General features: G+C 53.5%; 1 protein-coding gene across 1 annotated transcript in view; it reads left to right on the top strand.

Moving 5' to 3' along the window:
- The window catches only part of SMARCC1 (SWI/SNF related, matrix associated, actin dependent regulator of chromatin subfamily c member 1), a 103,051-nt gene that overhangs the window by 78,999 nt on the left and 8,199 nt on the right, over window positions 1–15,853 (top strand). Inside the window, exons 25-26 of the mRNA XM_045856603.1 lie at window positions 261–395; window positions 11,326–11,584. Of these exons, the coding sequence (XP_045712559.1) occupies window positions 261–395; window positions 11,326–11,584 (394 nt within the window). The remainder of the gene's footprint in view (window positions 1–260; window positions 396–11,325; window positions 11,585–15,853) is intronic.

The following is a 15,853-nucleotide window of genomic DNA, read 5'->3' on the forward strand; positions in this document are numbered from 1 at the left end:
TGCCCACCAGGCCCCCTGGGGCCTCCTCGCTGGGTTCTTTGGAGGGAGGAGTTCACCACGGGGTGGGTGTCCTTCAGCCTGTAAACGGGCCGATTCGCGCCTGTAAGGACTGGAAATCTGGGCAGTCGGTGTTGGGTCCAAAGGGGACATCTCGGGCCCCGCTCTTCATTACAGAATCCCCGCTTGGAACAGCCACTGGGGCATTTTGTTACTCTTGTTAAGCAAATGTTTCAATGATTTGAACGGTCTTTTGCACTTAGCACCTGGCTGCCGTGGAAGAGAGGAAGATCAAGTCTCTAGTCGCTCTCCTGGTCGAGACGCAGATGAAGAAACTGGAGATCAAGCTGCGGCATTTCGAGGAGCTGGAGACGATCATGGACAGGGAGAAGGAGGCCGTAAGTCAGGGTCTGGGGGCGGCTCTCGGACCGTCGCGCTCCGGCTGCCCTTTGTGAAATACTGGCTCGATAAACGGGAGGGGGGGGAAGCCGGCTCCCTTGGTCTCTGCCTGGCTCCTGTCCCTTTTCCGCGTTTGCCGTGCCCCTCAGAAGAGTTACCAGGCAGTGGTGATAAACAAACGGGCTCTCCTCTCATTCTGAGCTGTTAGGTCTAAGTACCAGCTTCTCAGACCGCTGCTTTCTAGGTCCGTGACGGCATCACACTCTCCCATCTTGGACTGACCTTTCTGCCCACGTGTTGTCTGGTTCAAGGGTTTCCTTGAGTTCTGTCTCCGTCTGACTGCCAGGAAGCAGGGGCTTCTTGTGCTGAGTCGGGGCTTCATCCTGTGACCCGAGTCACCAGCCCTCCTCAGACCCGGCCCCTGCTCATCCCCCTTCTCTGCTCTGGGGAGGGGCACCCCTACGGAGCCTTCTCCGACGGGACACTTGTCCTGCTTGGGCGTGGCCCGCACAGGACCGAGAGAATTACGAAGTCCAAACTGAGGGAGGGAGGAAAAACAGACTCACCAACAGCGCCCACGGGGAAACATTTTGTGTCTCAGAGGACGTTTGGGAAAAACAGATTAAGCTGTTCAGGTAAATTTTGTAATGGGTTTACTGGAAAGGGAATTGGTGACTTTCCAGCAGAGGGCTAAGTTTGAGGGGTTAAGACTATTTCTGATTCTTTTCACTTTCTTATGTACATACAAGGCACCAGCATCTCCAAATGATAGAGCCTTAAGATCAGAAGGGTTTTAATGTTAAGGATCTGTTTATGTTTATTAAGCTATTTCTTCATGGTCAGTCCAAGCAAGTCCTGGCAAATTCTTCAGGATGAGAAGCCCGACAACTATCAGAAGGGCCCATTTTTGTTTTTGTCCCAAGACCAGCTGGGCCATGTACCCAGGCGTCCTGGCCCTGCGCGGACGGAGAGGCCGCTCCAGGAACTCCCCTGCCCACAGCCTGCACCACCACAGCCCCGGTCCCTGACCTTGGGCGCGTCCCTGACACCACTGGCCCTCTCCTCCCTCGGAAGTGCGCCGGCCGTGCCCCGTCACGAGCACCTTCCTCGTGCCTGCTCTCCGTGCCTCTGTGTGCCCTGCCGGCACGGCTCTTCCCTGTCTGCCTCCCTCCTGGGTCCCCCGGCTCTGCACCTGGGAATGGCGTGCCCTCCCCACTGGCTGCCATGGCAGCCCAACAGAGCCCTCGCTGTATTGTAATTGCCAATTCCTGTGGCCACCCCCCCGTACCAGAGCAGAAACTTGGAGAGCAGAATTAATCAAGTGTCTCTGCAAACACAGAACTGGCACATCATTAGGCCCCCGTTTAACTGTTGAGTGAATGTAGGCCAGCGTCAGAGTCAGAAGCTGGAAAAAGGGAAAAGTCCCCTTAGAGACCCTGATTTAGTTTAGTGGGGAATAAATACAGTCAAGGAAACAGATGACAGCCCACTGCGCTCGGCTGCTGTGGGACAGGAAGGGGAACGGCCTGGAAGATGGGGGAGGGGGAGGGTGTTGGAGGGGGAGGGTGTTGGAGGAAGCTTCCCAGCGGTGAGCTGGAGCTCCAGAGGAGTGTTTGTGTCGCACATCTGACCAACCCCAGGAAGCTGCCCTCTGTCGTTTCTTAGGTTTGTGCAGGCTACTTGGGATGGCGGGGCTCTGATACAGTGGACAGTGGAGGGTCATTCGTGAAGGAGAACTGGCGTGTGAGCCCGGGAGACGGGCGTGACCCTGACCGGGCATGCAGGGAACTGGAGATCGCACGGAACCGGAGATCGGCAGGGGCTCCGTTCTCAGTTCCAGGTCATGCTCCCTTCCGAGGGTGGGCCTCGGATCGCCCAGTCTTGTCCCTTCCTTGGTGGAACTGTCACCTGGGGCGGGCAGAGCCCCAGCCCCTTCTCAGTTCTCTCCCTGGTGCCTGGGCACCCAGGGGCAGTGGGGGGCAGCTCCACTGCTCCTGACCATTGAGAATTTGCCTTGTGCTGTGGATTTTGAAAAATTGTTTCTCTTAAGTATGTAACTCCACTGTGTTTCTCTTACTTGAGTTTTCTTTTGTGCTAAGTTTGAATCAGAGCATGAGAAACATTTCACAGGGCAGTCTGATAAAACAGCATGTTCTCCCGACTCTGCTGTGCGGGGTGGCCGTGCCCAGATTCCTCGGCAGCCTTTTTCAGTCAGCATTTAGGGTGGGGGCGCTCTCTGGGCGGGGAGGTCCCCAGCCGTAGCCACTGGATGTCGGCAGTACACCTGTATTAGCTATCTCTGTGCAGAGGCTACCCCAAAACCTGGGGACGGAGAACAGAAATGTCTCGCTGTGGTCTCCGAGGGTCGGCGTTCTGAGAGCAGCATCGCTGGGTGGCTCAGGCCCAGGGTCTGGAGGTCCTTCCGGTTCAGCTGGGGCGGGAGGGTGTGCGTTAGGCGTAATTATGTGGCTTCTGGCAGGAGGCTTCAGTTCCTTGCCACATGAGCCCTTGCCTAGTGCTGCTTTTTAAGATTTTATTTACTTATTTTAGAGAGGGGAATGGAGGGGAAAAAAGAAGGAAGAAAACATCGATTGGTTGCCTCTGGCACACACCCCAACTTGGGATCAGGCCTGCAACCCAGGCATGTGCCGTGACTGGGAATCAAACCTGCGACCTTTGGCTTAAGTGTCACTTATTCATTTACTTAGTTTTGAATTACAGCTGACATTCAATATGATTAGTCTCAGGTGTGCAGCATAATGGTTAGACATGTGTAACTTACGAAGTATACCCCAAGTATAGTTACCCACTTGGCATCATACAAAGTCATTAGAGTATTATTGACTGTATTTCCCATTGTGGTGTCTTTTGTTTAAGATTTTTAGAGAGAGAAGGGAGGGAGAAAAACATCCATGTGCAAGAGAAGTATCTATCGGTTGTCTATAGCACAGCCCCAACCAGGGACCCAGTCCGCAAACCAAGGCATATGCCCTGACTGGGAATTGAACCAACAACCTCTTGGTTTAATGGGACAACATCCAACCCATTGAGCTACACCAGTCAGGGCTCGTGGTGTCTCTATAACGTGAACTTGGAGGTCACATCCCTTCACTTGGCCTCACAAACCAGCCCCGGATCCAGGTCGGGATAGACAGGCTTACGTGGGGAAGGTGTAAACACTAGGAGATGGTAGGGGGCCAGCCTGGAGGCTCAGTGTCTCGACCAAAGAGAATCCCATGAACTTCACAGTGTCTCTCGCTCACGTCACGCACAGTTGTGATGTAACCTACTGTTCTCCACTCCAGCACTAGTGTCCCGCCCTCCCCTGGAGGCAAAGCTGGGGCTGCTTCTCTGCCGGTGGTTCTCGCGCAGGACTGTTAGGAGGGTGCAGTGAGGGAAGCACAGCGTGTGCCTGGCACAGCATCTGGAGCACATGCGTGTTCGGTACGTGTTTGTGTGGCCCCTTTATGCAAACCAGCGAGCAGCCACTGTACAGTGAATTCTCAGTATTTGTAAGCCTTCCTTGGCTTGACGAACATTTATTGGACTTGTCGCTGTGCTAAACCACCTTATTTGGGTTTTCTCATTTTATCTCTCCACCAGCCTATGAGAAAGCCATTAGCAAGAAAGTACTGGTTGCGTTAAATGTCCGAGGACAAGAGTCCAGCAGTGACACTGGGAGGGAATGCAAGGCCATCATCCTTCCTCTGCCCTTCCCACAGGCAGGGAGGCTGGGTGGGGCTTGCACAGGCTGCATTCCAGCTCAGACGACTCCGTCCACAGATGACCCACCAGGTCTCACACCTCTTCGTGCAGCTCTGTGTTTTTAGCCAGACCGCTGTGATTTGTAAAGAAATGAGCCCTTCTCACCCTGCTTTAACCTAGAGACTCTGAGATATGCGGGGTTTCAGCATTCCTGGATTATGGCTCCGGAAGGTCGAGACTGGAACGGATGGAGCCAGCCGGGAGTGAGCCTCCCCCACCCTCCCGCCTGGGGCCCCGCCCACCTCCTGCCTCAGCACGCTCTGGGGTGCTCGCCTGCCCGTCTGCACCTGAGCAGCAGCTTCAGGGCGTGCTCTTCTGAATGAAGTAGTCGCTTTTGTTTATATAACATTAAATTTAAACCGTCTTAGACTTTAAGAATCAGGAATGTCTTTAGAATTAATATTTGTCAGGACGAAATATGAAGTTTCTTTTTTCCTAATGGCTTGAAATGAGGTGTTCTCTTCAGTGTTTACTGTTCAGTAGTTAAGCGTGAGTATGTGAAAACTGGAAACCTTGAAGCTCCCGTGAATGTAGCTGTAAGGAGAGTCTGGTGGCGATTACAGCCCTCTTACAGCGCACGCGTGTTGGGGGAAGGCAGCGCTGGAGCCTGCAGGGTCTGTCTGGGAAGTGACATGATGAATAGGATTGACTCCAGTTCAAGTGACGGTGCCGAGCTGGCGCTGGGCTCGCAGCTTGGAGGGGCCGCCCGCCGGGCAGCCTTCAGTGCCAGGCCGATCGCGTGCCAGTCAGGAGAGCTGCTGTGGGGCTGGGCGGTGCTGGGGCCCGGCACCCCCCGGAGAGAAGAGGAGGGCCCGGGTCCTGCCCACAGCATTCTTGTTTGGGTTGAGAACAGTGGTGTGAAAGCCCGGGGGCATGGACCCGGGAGCTGATCTAGTTTTTGGCTTCTGGACCGAGTGCTCGCTCAGCCTCTGAAGGTCGTTTGGCTGTGTGTGCTTTCAGAAAAGAGACATTGTCGGAAACCCAACGCTGCGAGAACCCCCGACCCTGTCTTTCAGGAGGTTAGAGGGCGGGTGGGACCAGACCCTCGGAGGTCGTAGGGCTGTGCGAGGGGAGGAGGCCGGGGTTGGCTGTGGCCGTCAAGGCGAGTGCCCCGGCAGAGCAGGCACTGACCTGAGCTGTGACCAAGGCCCGGGTCTAGAAAGGGGGCATGAACGGCGTGGTTGCCGAGGAGACCGAAGGGCCTGCCTGGCCAGAGCCGATGGCGTTTGCACCATGGGCAACAGAGTAGATCCATTTGCTCATTCGGCAAATTTTTATTAAGCACCTGCTTTGTCTACGCCTGTAGGTACTGGGAAGACAATAGTGACTAAAACCCAACAAAACTCTCTCTTAGTAGGACTCAAATAGTTAATGATGTTAGGTGTTACATGTTACGTGTGTGTGTGCATCGGTATATGGGGTCTGTCTAGAAGGTATCCAGCCATGTACTGTGAAAAATGGAGACATTTATTGAAGAAGATACAAGAAACATTGTACACAGGACAGGGATGCCTCAGTCCCCTTCAAAGTAGGCACCTTGGGCCCTCACACAGTTCTCCCAGTCGCCATCGGCTGCCCTGCCCTGTTTTCCTGAATCTCATCAACGGTCTGAAATCTCTTCCCTTTCAAAGGTGACTTTAGTTTTGGGAAAAGCCAGAAGTCTCAGGGTGCCAAATCTGGGCTGAGTGACCTGGGTGATTGGATGTTTCGCTAAAAAACCACGAGATGTAATAGATACGTGAACAGGAGTGTTGTCACGATGAAGCCACCAATCTGTAGTTGCCCACAGCTGCGGCCTTCTGTTTCATTTGTATAGTTTCCACCGAAGACTGTTGAAACTTAACGCAAAACTGGGTGCAGATTTGTTGCTCTACTTGCTCACTCATTTTGAGTGTGACAGCCACACAGCATACACCCTCACTCAATGACATCTACCACCCCCACTGACTAGTACAGTGAAGTCATCATTGTTCACGCATGTGCATTCCAGTTCCCTCTCCTTGGTGCCAGGTTACATCAAGTCATGCAGACCATTCTCATGTTAGCAATGGCTGGACCATTTCCAGACAAACCTTGTACTGTGTCTGCACATGCCTGTTTGTTACAGGCAGCGGAGTGGAGGTTGGAGGAGGGAAGGGACGGATTCCGGTTTTGAAGGTCGGCAGCGGAGTGGGCCTGCTTAGAAACCGACAGTTGTTGGGCTGGTGCTTCTGAGCGTGAGCAGGCGCCTGCATGGGGCCCCTGAAGCAGGGGGTGACTGACGCGTGGGAACTGAGGAGGCGGGTGGGCCGCAGCAGAGCCGGGGGAGGTGGGCGGACCCTAGGGGTTCCCTCGAGGCCTTCGGTGTCCTCAGATCCGGGTGTGGAGTGGTTGCGGGCCTGGTTCGTGTGTTCGGTAGAAACGTAGACAGAGTGCAGAGGGCGGGCCCGGTCTCCCTCGCTCTTCAGCAGGGTCAGTCCGTCCGCCTGCTGCGTTGTGGAGGATAAACCACACCGGTGGCCCGGTCAGAGACGGGGGAGCGGGGAGGGGCTGCTGAGGTGACCCACGTGCCGGTTCCAGGTGCTGCCACCCTGAGGGAAGAGAAGCACTCAAGTCCTGGGTAGATTTTAAAGTTACTGCTAACAGGATATCATCACACGTAGGATTAGGGTTAGAAGAGTTCGTTGTACTTGTGACAAATTCAGGAATAAAGGGAAGGATCCAAAAAGTGAGTTTCTTTCTGCCGCAGGAGAATTGTGTTTAACTCCTTTTCTGCGTGTTTGTAGTAACTCCCCTCCGCTGACTGTCATGTCGCCGGGCCTGTCGTCAGACACGCACCATTGCGTAATGAGCAGTTCTGTCCGAGGTGAGAGAAGCGGTACCCGGGAGTAGGTTTGCTTTGGAATCACAGGACGTGCACGGCTTCGGGGAGCACGCACACTGCGACGAGGACAGTGGCCCGTCACCGCGGCGGTGCCGCTCCCCCGGGGTCTCTGCCCCCGAAGCACGCGTGGAAGCAGCCGGACAGGATGTCTTGTCCCCACAGGTGTGAGAAGCAGTGGTCCTGTCTCTTCGGGATTTGGTGGCTCTCAGTGGAGGTCTGGTCACTGGCACCAAACGTTCCAACAGAAGGTGTGATTGTTTACTTCCCTTCTGAGGCCAAGTCTGGAGGCCTCCGGCCTCAGCTGTTAGCCCCGCCTCCACAGTGTGGAGGGAACGTGTGGTCCCCACCTTCTTTCACTCCTTACCGTCCTCCGCCCTGCTTTATGCAGATGAAGGCGGCAGAAGGGCTTTGTGTGAACTTCAGCTGCACTTGCAGCTGTGTCTGTGTTTGGTGCCTCCGTGCAGAGAAGCGCTCTGTTGAGCTCAGTTCCGCCGGGGCTCCCAGTGTGGGAGTGAGCGGGGGGCCGGAGCAGTGTTTGAATGCCGTGGGCGGATGTGTCTCCGAGCAAGCAGGGCCACAGGCAGCTCTGTGTGCAGCCAGTCCCGGGAGCCAGATCGCAGCCGTGAAAGAGAGTGAACAGATTCATTCACACCCATTGGGGGAGCGGTTTGTTCAGTTTGGCCGTTAGGGCTTTATCCGTAGTCCTGGGAGGTGGAAAGGGAGAGAAGACATGCCTACAGCGTATAACTCGGGCAGTCTTTAGCGTTCTGGTTTTTGGTGACAAAAATAGTGTGTACGATCAAAACTTTTTTTCAAGTAGTAAAGACATGAATAAATTACAAAGTCTCTCCCACCTTCAGTGTCATTCCTAGGAATAATTACTGTTCATAATCTGCCGTCTTCCTGAACATGTTCTGTGTATGTATGTTCACAAAAATTTGTGAACACAAATTTTTTAATATAACTGAGATTGTTATAAATATTGTTGCAACTTCCTTTTTTCTTTATTTCAGTCAGTGTATCTTAGAAGTAACTGTACATCAAAAATAATACTTTAATGACTGTCCTTACACACACATTCAGTTTTCTAGGATGGGTTTTCAGATGTAGGATCACTGGAACACATCTAAAATTTTCTCAGTACTGTAATGCTCTTCTCAAAAATTCCCAGTTCCCATTCTTCCTGATTGCCACGAAAGTGGATGCGGCCTTCATCTGGGTTCAGTGATGGTGAGGTGTCCACGCAAGACCAGGATCTCTATTGCGTGCTGCCAGGGCGTGTCCGTAACTTGGCTGCGCCGGCCCCGGAGCCCAGCTGGGCCTCCTGGAGCTGGCTGGGGTCCCTCTCATCTCCGGAGCCTCTTTGCCTCCCATTGGAGCTTAAGCTGAAACTGGGTTCTCTTTGCGGGGGGTTGTATTTAATCACTCATTCATTTTAATTATTCTAATTATTTTCTTTTAATTACCTTCTGTGTTTTGGAATGACAAAAGAATCTCATTTAAAAAAGTAGTACAATTGGGGTTAGTTCATTTGTAGGCAAGAAAAGTTAGACAATATTTTTCCTCAAGGTTAACCTTGATACTGGGAGCTAACCTTGAATGATACTAAGATTAGCTTCCGAAGAAAGGCGGATTTGGTTTCTTAGACAATAAGATAGGTGGCGCAGAGAGTAACATTCCCCTCGGAGACGCGCGCTCTCCCCCAGTGACAGCGCAGTGCCTTTACGAAGCAGACCTGACCGGAGTCCCGCGGCTCTCACAGCTGCGGAGCTCCAGCCGGGCGGGCGGACTGACAGCGGCTCGGCAAGAATGCGGGAGGTCCTTTTTGGCAGCCTCTTCAAGTGTAACCTCGGGAAAGTCCTCGATTTCCTAGAGAGAAGGGTTAAAAGAAAGAAAAACCTAGGACTTGTGGTGAGAATCTTGAGGTCCCTGTGTTGCCGGTCTGCCTTTCACCGATGTTACCACACTAGTGAGCCTTCGTGCAGGGCAGGGCTTCCACAGGGCCTCTCCGGCCAGTTGCACCTCGCAACTCCCTTCTCAACCTGCCGACGAGGAGAGGTGCTAACCCAGGCCAGGCTTTACCCATTTGGGTCACCCTCCCCAGAGAAAGAGTCCACACCAGTCTGTTAGGACCGTGGTCGCGCCCGGTCTCACTCCCTCCTGCTAACACGCACCCGCTCACAGAATCATTTCGGGTCTCCTTCCCGGGGAGACTCTCCGAAAGCCAGCACCCCATCACCACGACCGGAGCCTCACCACCTCTCTCCCCATTTCTGCTGCTCCCCCTCACCTGGCTGTGTGGCCTCGTGACGCACCCAGGACCCGTGTCCCTGCACTCCGCCCGTCCGTGCACATGCCCCAGCTGCTACGCCCCTGACCAGCGATGCCTCCCCTCAGCTGCACGGCACTCCTCTGCCAACAGCCCAGGTTCTTGGGCTGATTCCGTGCGTGTCCCACCGAGTCTCGCTGGTGACAGTGTGCAGTGCTTATCTGGAGAACTGGCTGCTCCTGAAGCTAAAGTGCTATCGGGTTGGCCAGAAAAGTCCGTCCAGTTTTTTCTGTAAAATAAAAGACACAAGTTCCATTTTCACCAGTTTAAGTTTATTGATTTGAGTACTTTGAGTGTGTCGGCTCTCTCCCGCTACTAGTTGCTAATGGGCAGAGGCCAGGGGCGCTGCTGCTGCTGCACGTCTCCCAGTGCACGAGACAGCCCGCAGCGAAGGGTTCTCGGGCCACAGTGTCAGCAGCACCGGGAAACTCCGCGCACCACCTTGGACACGTTCCGTCAGTCACAGCACCTTCTGCACACACTGCACACGTCTTTTTTGTGTGTGTTTCACTTGCATTTTCACCTTTCTTGAAATAATAGAGCATGTCAAAAATGTTGCATACATATGTTCTTCCATCTTCAGTATTAAAGTGGCTGCACAAAAATTCACCAGTTTTGGTAAGTTTTTTTGAATGCATGCTGATAGGACAGTTGTCACAATATAATCTTAACAGAATAATTTTAAATGAAGTTAAAAGACGACTAAGGACTACTAGAGCCATTGTACAGAAAAAACAAAGCGAACATTTTGACCAATCCAGTGCATTTCCTTAACCTACTGAGTGCCTTGTGGAGTAGAGCCAGCCAACAGAAATGCAACACGAGCCATATACGTGATTCCCAATGTTCTAGTAGCCGCATTAGAAACCCAGTGTATGTAAAATATTTCAACACGTAATCAGTATGGAAAATAAATCTTGTTTCATACTAAGCTTTTAAAACTCAGTGTGCTCTCTACACCTCTGGCACATCACGTCCCCATTAGCCCATTGCAGGGGCCCGGAGCCACTGGTGGCCGGGGCTCGCTGTCGGACACAGTGGGATGGGGCCTTAGTGAAGAGAAGCAGATCCGTCAGCCCTCCTTACAGTCTTTATTCCATTCTTCCAGAAGTCTGGGTTTCTACTTCTCCTCTTTTTCATGTTGGTATTCTTTTTCAGCCCTGAATTCATTTTGATAGCATTCCATTCTCTGAACTGTCAGGCATATGGTTTCTGAATTTCTTGGCACATAAGATAATGTTTTTCTCTGTATTTTAATATAGGTTTCAGAAAGATTATCTTGAATGTTGAAATGCTTGTGTTCCTCAAGCCACAGTGAATGCAAACGTTTATGTAGACATCTAAAATACACTGTGACTTTGTCACCCGGTGTAACTGAGGGCACTTGAAAACCAGGGTTTACGGCGCCACTGCCGAAGTTCCGCAGAGAAAACAGATACCTTTGCAGCTAAGGCCACACTCACACACTCAGGAGATGTATCTCTGGTGTCACATTCTACACTAGTCACCCGGAGGGTCCCACCTGGAAGAGGGCATCTGGGAAGGGTGGCGCACTTGCAATACTATCTCTGAGGGACCCTTAAAAAGGCAGGAGGGCTTATTCCGCCTGGGGAAGAGGAGGGCAGGTACAGACACTTCTTAAACACCTGGATGCCTGTCACACAGAGAAAAATGCGCGTGTCCTGATTGAACCCAGAGAAAATGGCCCCACTGAGTGAAGGTCATAAGGAAAGGCTGACCTTATACTTGACGCAGAGACCTTTGACCTCAGTAACAGGCACCCAAATGACAATATGCTACTTAAGAAATAATGCTTTTGTTCTCGCTGTCGCCATTGCGGGAGGGGCGGTGGCCATGTTGCTGTGGAGAGGGATAGGGAACTGGGGGGTCGGGTGGATGGCCTGGGCATCGCGCACCCCCTAGATGGAGCCTCTGCTGGTGTCACCTCTCTCCCCCTTGCTTTTCTCAACAGCTAGAGCAGCAGAGGCAGCAGCTGCTCACCGAACGCCAGAACTTCCACATGGAGCAGCTGAAGTACGCGGAACTGCGCGCCCGCCAGCAAATGGAGCAGCAGCACGGGCAGAACCCCCCGCAAGGGCACCAGCACTCGGGAGCGCCGGGCCTGGCGCCCCTGGGCGCCGCGGGGCACCCGGGCATGATGCCGCACCAGCAGCCGCCGCCCTACCCGCTGATGCAGCACCAGATGCCGCCGCCCCACCCGCCCCAGCCAGGTGAGAGGGGCTTTGCCCCTGGACGGGGCTGGTGGCCTCGGGCTAACCATGCTGCCCATGGCATCTGAACAGAGCTAGCTATTCGGGACTCGGTTGTCATCCAGGAAGCTGGAGACGGGAGCTCTGGTCTTGTAGCCGGTGCTCTTAAGATCGCGCTCGAGCACAGCGTAGGACGTTTTCAGTGAGATGCTCGAATTGCTGTCCATCTCACAGAGACAGTCACGTACCCTACCAGCCACACTCAGGCCGGCGTTCCCTCCTCCAGACCCTGTGCATCCCAGAGTGCCGTAAAGATGCATCCTTAGATTGACAATACGTTTTTTTAACTTAAAACACATTTTCGAAGGCAGCCACACAAAGAATAGTACCGTGCACCCCGTGCCCCAGCTTGCCCAGTCATCCCCTCTCGGCCGCTTCTGGCTCACTTACGGAGCCCTTCGACCGAGGAGTGGGGAGAGGGGCGTGACGCTCCCCCGGCGCCTGGTGCGCGGCTGCGAGGTGACCGGCGTTTCGTGTGTCCCTCCTTGCTCCGGGGTGAGAGGGAGACTCCAGAATGTGCCTCTGACCGGGGAAGTCTTGTTCTTCAACGTGGTGTTCTGTCGCCACACCCGAGGAAAGTAACCCAGGTTCCTAACGTCGTTGGTTAAACGTCTCTGAATGCTTCACGTGACTGAGTCCGCATTCCACTGGGGACCGATGTTGCATCCCTAATAGATGTTAACAATTCCCCCTCCTTTTCTTCCCTTCTTTTTTTATTTTTTTAATGTCGTTCGTGAACGGAGGAAACCAGCGTTGACACCTGTGGCTGTGCCCAGCTGTGCACTGAAGGTGCACAGTGTCATCGCGCCTGTCCTTCCCCCGTCTCCTTCCCCCGTCTCTCCCTCCCACACGGCTGCCGGGCACCGGAGCACTCATGGCTCTGGGTATTTTAGCAGGTTCAGGTTCACTTTCGGGGGCCAGCGTTTTTCCTGCGCTGTCCGTTGACTCTGTTAGCGACGCTAGCGGTAGACGGTGCTGTCGGGGTTGCTGGCCGACCCGACCGTCACCGAGCTCCCTCATCCGTCACCCACGGGCTCACCCGCCGCGGGAGCACCCTGCGTATCCAGGTTTCCGTCCAGCGTTGCAGCGCGGCGAGGTTTCTGCACGTGTTGCTCCTTCTTCACTCCTTCACTTGCATTTCTTAGTAATTCTTTCATTTAAATAAAAAACCAAAGCCTTCTTCCTTTTAATCATTTACTTTCCTGGAAACCAGTCCTTATAGGAAAGTCTGGGCAAATGCATCATCCTTCCCTTCTACTTACCAGTTGTTTGAATGAAGACTTACTCTCACCCCAGCACCCCTCCAGAGATGACCGGGAAGGGTTTTTCTTTCTGTCACGTGTGTGTGTGTGTTTTCAGTAGTGTGAATTTCTGTATGTTTTACGTGTTTCAGCTCATTCTAGGTTTTACTCTTTTCAGTGCTCGAATTGTCCTGTCTTTAGCCCGTGGGGGTCCTTTCAGGGCCACTGCCCTTCCCAACACTTAACCGCCTTGAAAGCTGAGCGCAGACTGCTTTTAAACTGAACAAACAACATGATTAAAACTAAAGTGTGCTTTTAATTCCACCATTTTTATCCCACCGTTGTTTTCCCTTGAAGAGCAGTGTGTGAGGGTATGTGTTGTTGTGTTGCCCCAGCAACCGTCATGCTGTGAGATGTTTATCATGACCCTGCAACGATGTGCCCCTACATTCTAGAAAAGTTAGCGGCCACGGCATCTGTTAGGAGCTGTGGCTAGTTATCCAGGTCCGTTGGTTAGCTCAGGTGTTGGCCAGGCTTGAGGGTGGGTCAGGAAGGGAACCCCCGGCCTCTGGAAGCCAGCCAGGCTGGGGATGTGGTCAGAAGGTCACGACAGATTTATCACCCAGAGCTTCCTTTGCCCAGTTTCCTGACTGAGATCCTTAGAGTTAAATCGCTGTGTAAATACAGAACTTTTCCTCCGCAAAACTGGCATCAGTCTGGAGCAGAACCTGTAGGAGAGGTGGCAGCTCAGCGTCGTGGTCTGCCGGGCCGTCAAGCACAGGAGACTCGGGCACAGCATGGCTTAGTGTAAACGCACACCCGTGTTTCTCCCTTTTAGTTCGTGCCCCTGTGGTCACTCGTTCGGATGCTCAGGCTTTTGTGTGGGGGGTGCGATTTGTGTGCTGCTCTCCCTTCATTCCTTGGCCCGCCCCTCACTCACCTGAGAACTCTGGCCTTGTCTGGGTGCTGCTCCTGTCTCTGATCCAGTGTCCAGGCCGATGTGTGTCTCCCAGCCAAAGGCGAAGGAAGTACCGTAGCAGAGCGTTCTGGCGCACGCTTGGCCAGTGGAAGCTGGAGGAGGCTCCGGCCATCTTTATTCCACCCTTGGGCTTTGCTGCTCTTCAGAAACGCACGGGACTGTGTTGCGTCTTTCCATTTAAATTGTGAAGCAGTGTGCTTCCGCGGAGGGGTTCCTAAATTCAAGCCTCACAGTTCTCGCTGTAAGACCGCCGTTCCAGATGGTACTCGATGAACAGTCATGGTAGCAACCAGTTCTGGAGCCACACGGTAGCACCCCCGACCACACCCTGGGCCGGGGTGTCCACGACAGTGCCCGGCAAACCAAGGAGCAGGGTGGCCTGGGCGGTGGCTGCGGCCTCCTGAGGTGCTGACTTGCCCGCACTGCTGACTCGCCCGAGGAGGGTGCCCCTGGCTGCTAGGCGTCTCCTTTAAGGTAGGTTGGTCACTCCTCCAGGGGCCTTGGCCCCCGTCTGAAGTAAGGCGACCTGTCCGTGATTGAGTCCAAAGGAGATGACAGGAGTCCCCGTGTGAGTGCAGTGCGGGCTCTGCCCTCCCCTGGGCATTAGCGGGGAAAGGCGCGCTCTGTGCCCCAGGACCCGGAGTGGCTGTCGCACCAGGGGAGCCTTTGTCTGTCTCTCCCCCCCCGATGGGAGCAGTGGGGGGGGCATACTGGTTTAAATCTCTCTGGTTTCCTTGTTAACGCATAAGAATTGTTAGAAGTGCCTTAGAAACCAGAATAGGATTTGATCTGATTTGATGAAAACTCAGACATGGTAGGGGCGGTGTTTTAGTGATAAAACTGGAACATTTTACATCAATTAAAATATTAGTTGTTCAAGGAAGTTTTAAACAAAAATTTTTTATTGATTTTTGATGGGGAGGGGCAGAGAAATGTCGATTTGTTCACTTATTTATTATGCATTGATTGGTTGATGCCTGTGTGTGCCCTGACTAGGGATCAAACCCGCAGCTCCTGGCATATTGGGATGATGCTGTAACCAGTTGAGCTGCCCAGCCAGGGAAGTGCAAGGAGATCGAACCAAGGCATTAGGCACTTGGCTTTTTAAGCCCGCGAGGTGGACCCACTTACACAGCCCTAGCCGTGGGAAGGAGTGCCGACGGGGAGGGGCGGCCAGTCCTTGCAGCACCCCAGCTCACACTGGAAGTGGGAAGGAATAGGTCACCCCCTCAGCCAAGGTTTTCTGATCCGGGGCGCCTCAGGTCGTGCCTGCATTAAGGGACAACAGGGCTGCCGGGCCGCCTTCCGGAGCAGCAGGCTGTGCGCACAAAGAGGGCAGTGAGGGCTCCGTCCTCCACAAAGAGCGCCCGGGGCGGCGCCCGGAAGCCGCTGCTGGAAGCCGCTGGGGGAGCCGCTGCGGGAGCGTGGGCCCGGAGGAGGAGCTCGGGCTTCCCCTTGCTTGGCCTCGATCACGTCGCTTCCGTTCCGTTCTGCGGGGGACTCAGCCAGGGACGTGCTGTGGGAGGTTGGAGATGTGCTCAAGGTTGGAAATTCATGGTTCCCCTTCCTCCTCTCCTGGCTCCACATCCTTCTGCCACCTGCCTCTGCCGTCCTGACGAGTAAAATTAAACTCTTAAATAATCTTCCATTAGGCACGGTGGGCGTGCCGCTTCAGTGAAAGAGCTAATAAACCTGAGAGAGAGTATGAGGGATTTTTCCACTAGGCTGCACCTAATTTTAGCAACCCTTTCCATGTTTTAGGCTTCAGATGCCTGCTGTTTAAAAAAAAAAAAGGAGAGGAAAAAAAGCTCGTATGTAGGTCAGACTCCCACCAGCCAGGCTTTGACGGTGCTGTCGTGAGGACCCACGGCTCCCGTGTGCTCTCTCTCTTTCTCTCTCACCTCCCTCTCTACTGGGGAAGGAGACACCTGAGTTTTTTAAAGTGGAAGATACGTACGTAAGCATTTTGCTGTTAATTTTACTTAGTTTATTGATTTGAGAGAGAGAGAG

This window comes from Phyllostomus hastatus, unplaced genomic scaffold (assembly GCF_019186645.2).
Source record: "Phyllostomus hastatus isolate PE091 unplaced genomic scaffold, TTU_PhHast_1.1 phas_scaffold_129, whole genome shotgun sequence".
In the NCBI taxonomy this organism is placed as follows: Eukaryota; Metazoa; Chordata; class Mammalia; order Chiroptera; family Phyllostomidae; genus Phyllostomus; species Phyllostomus hastatus.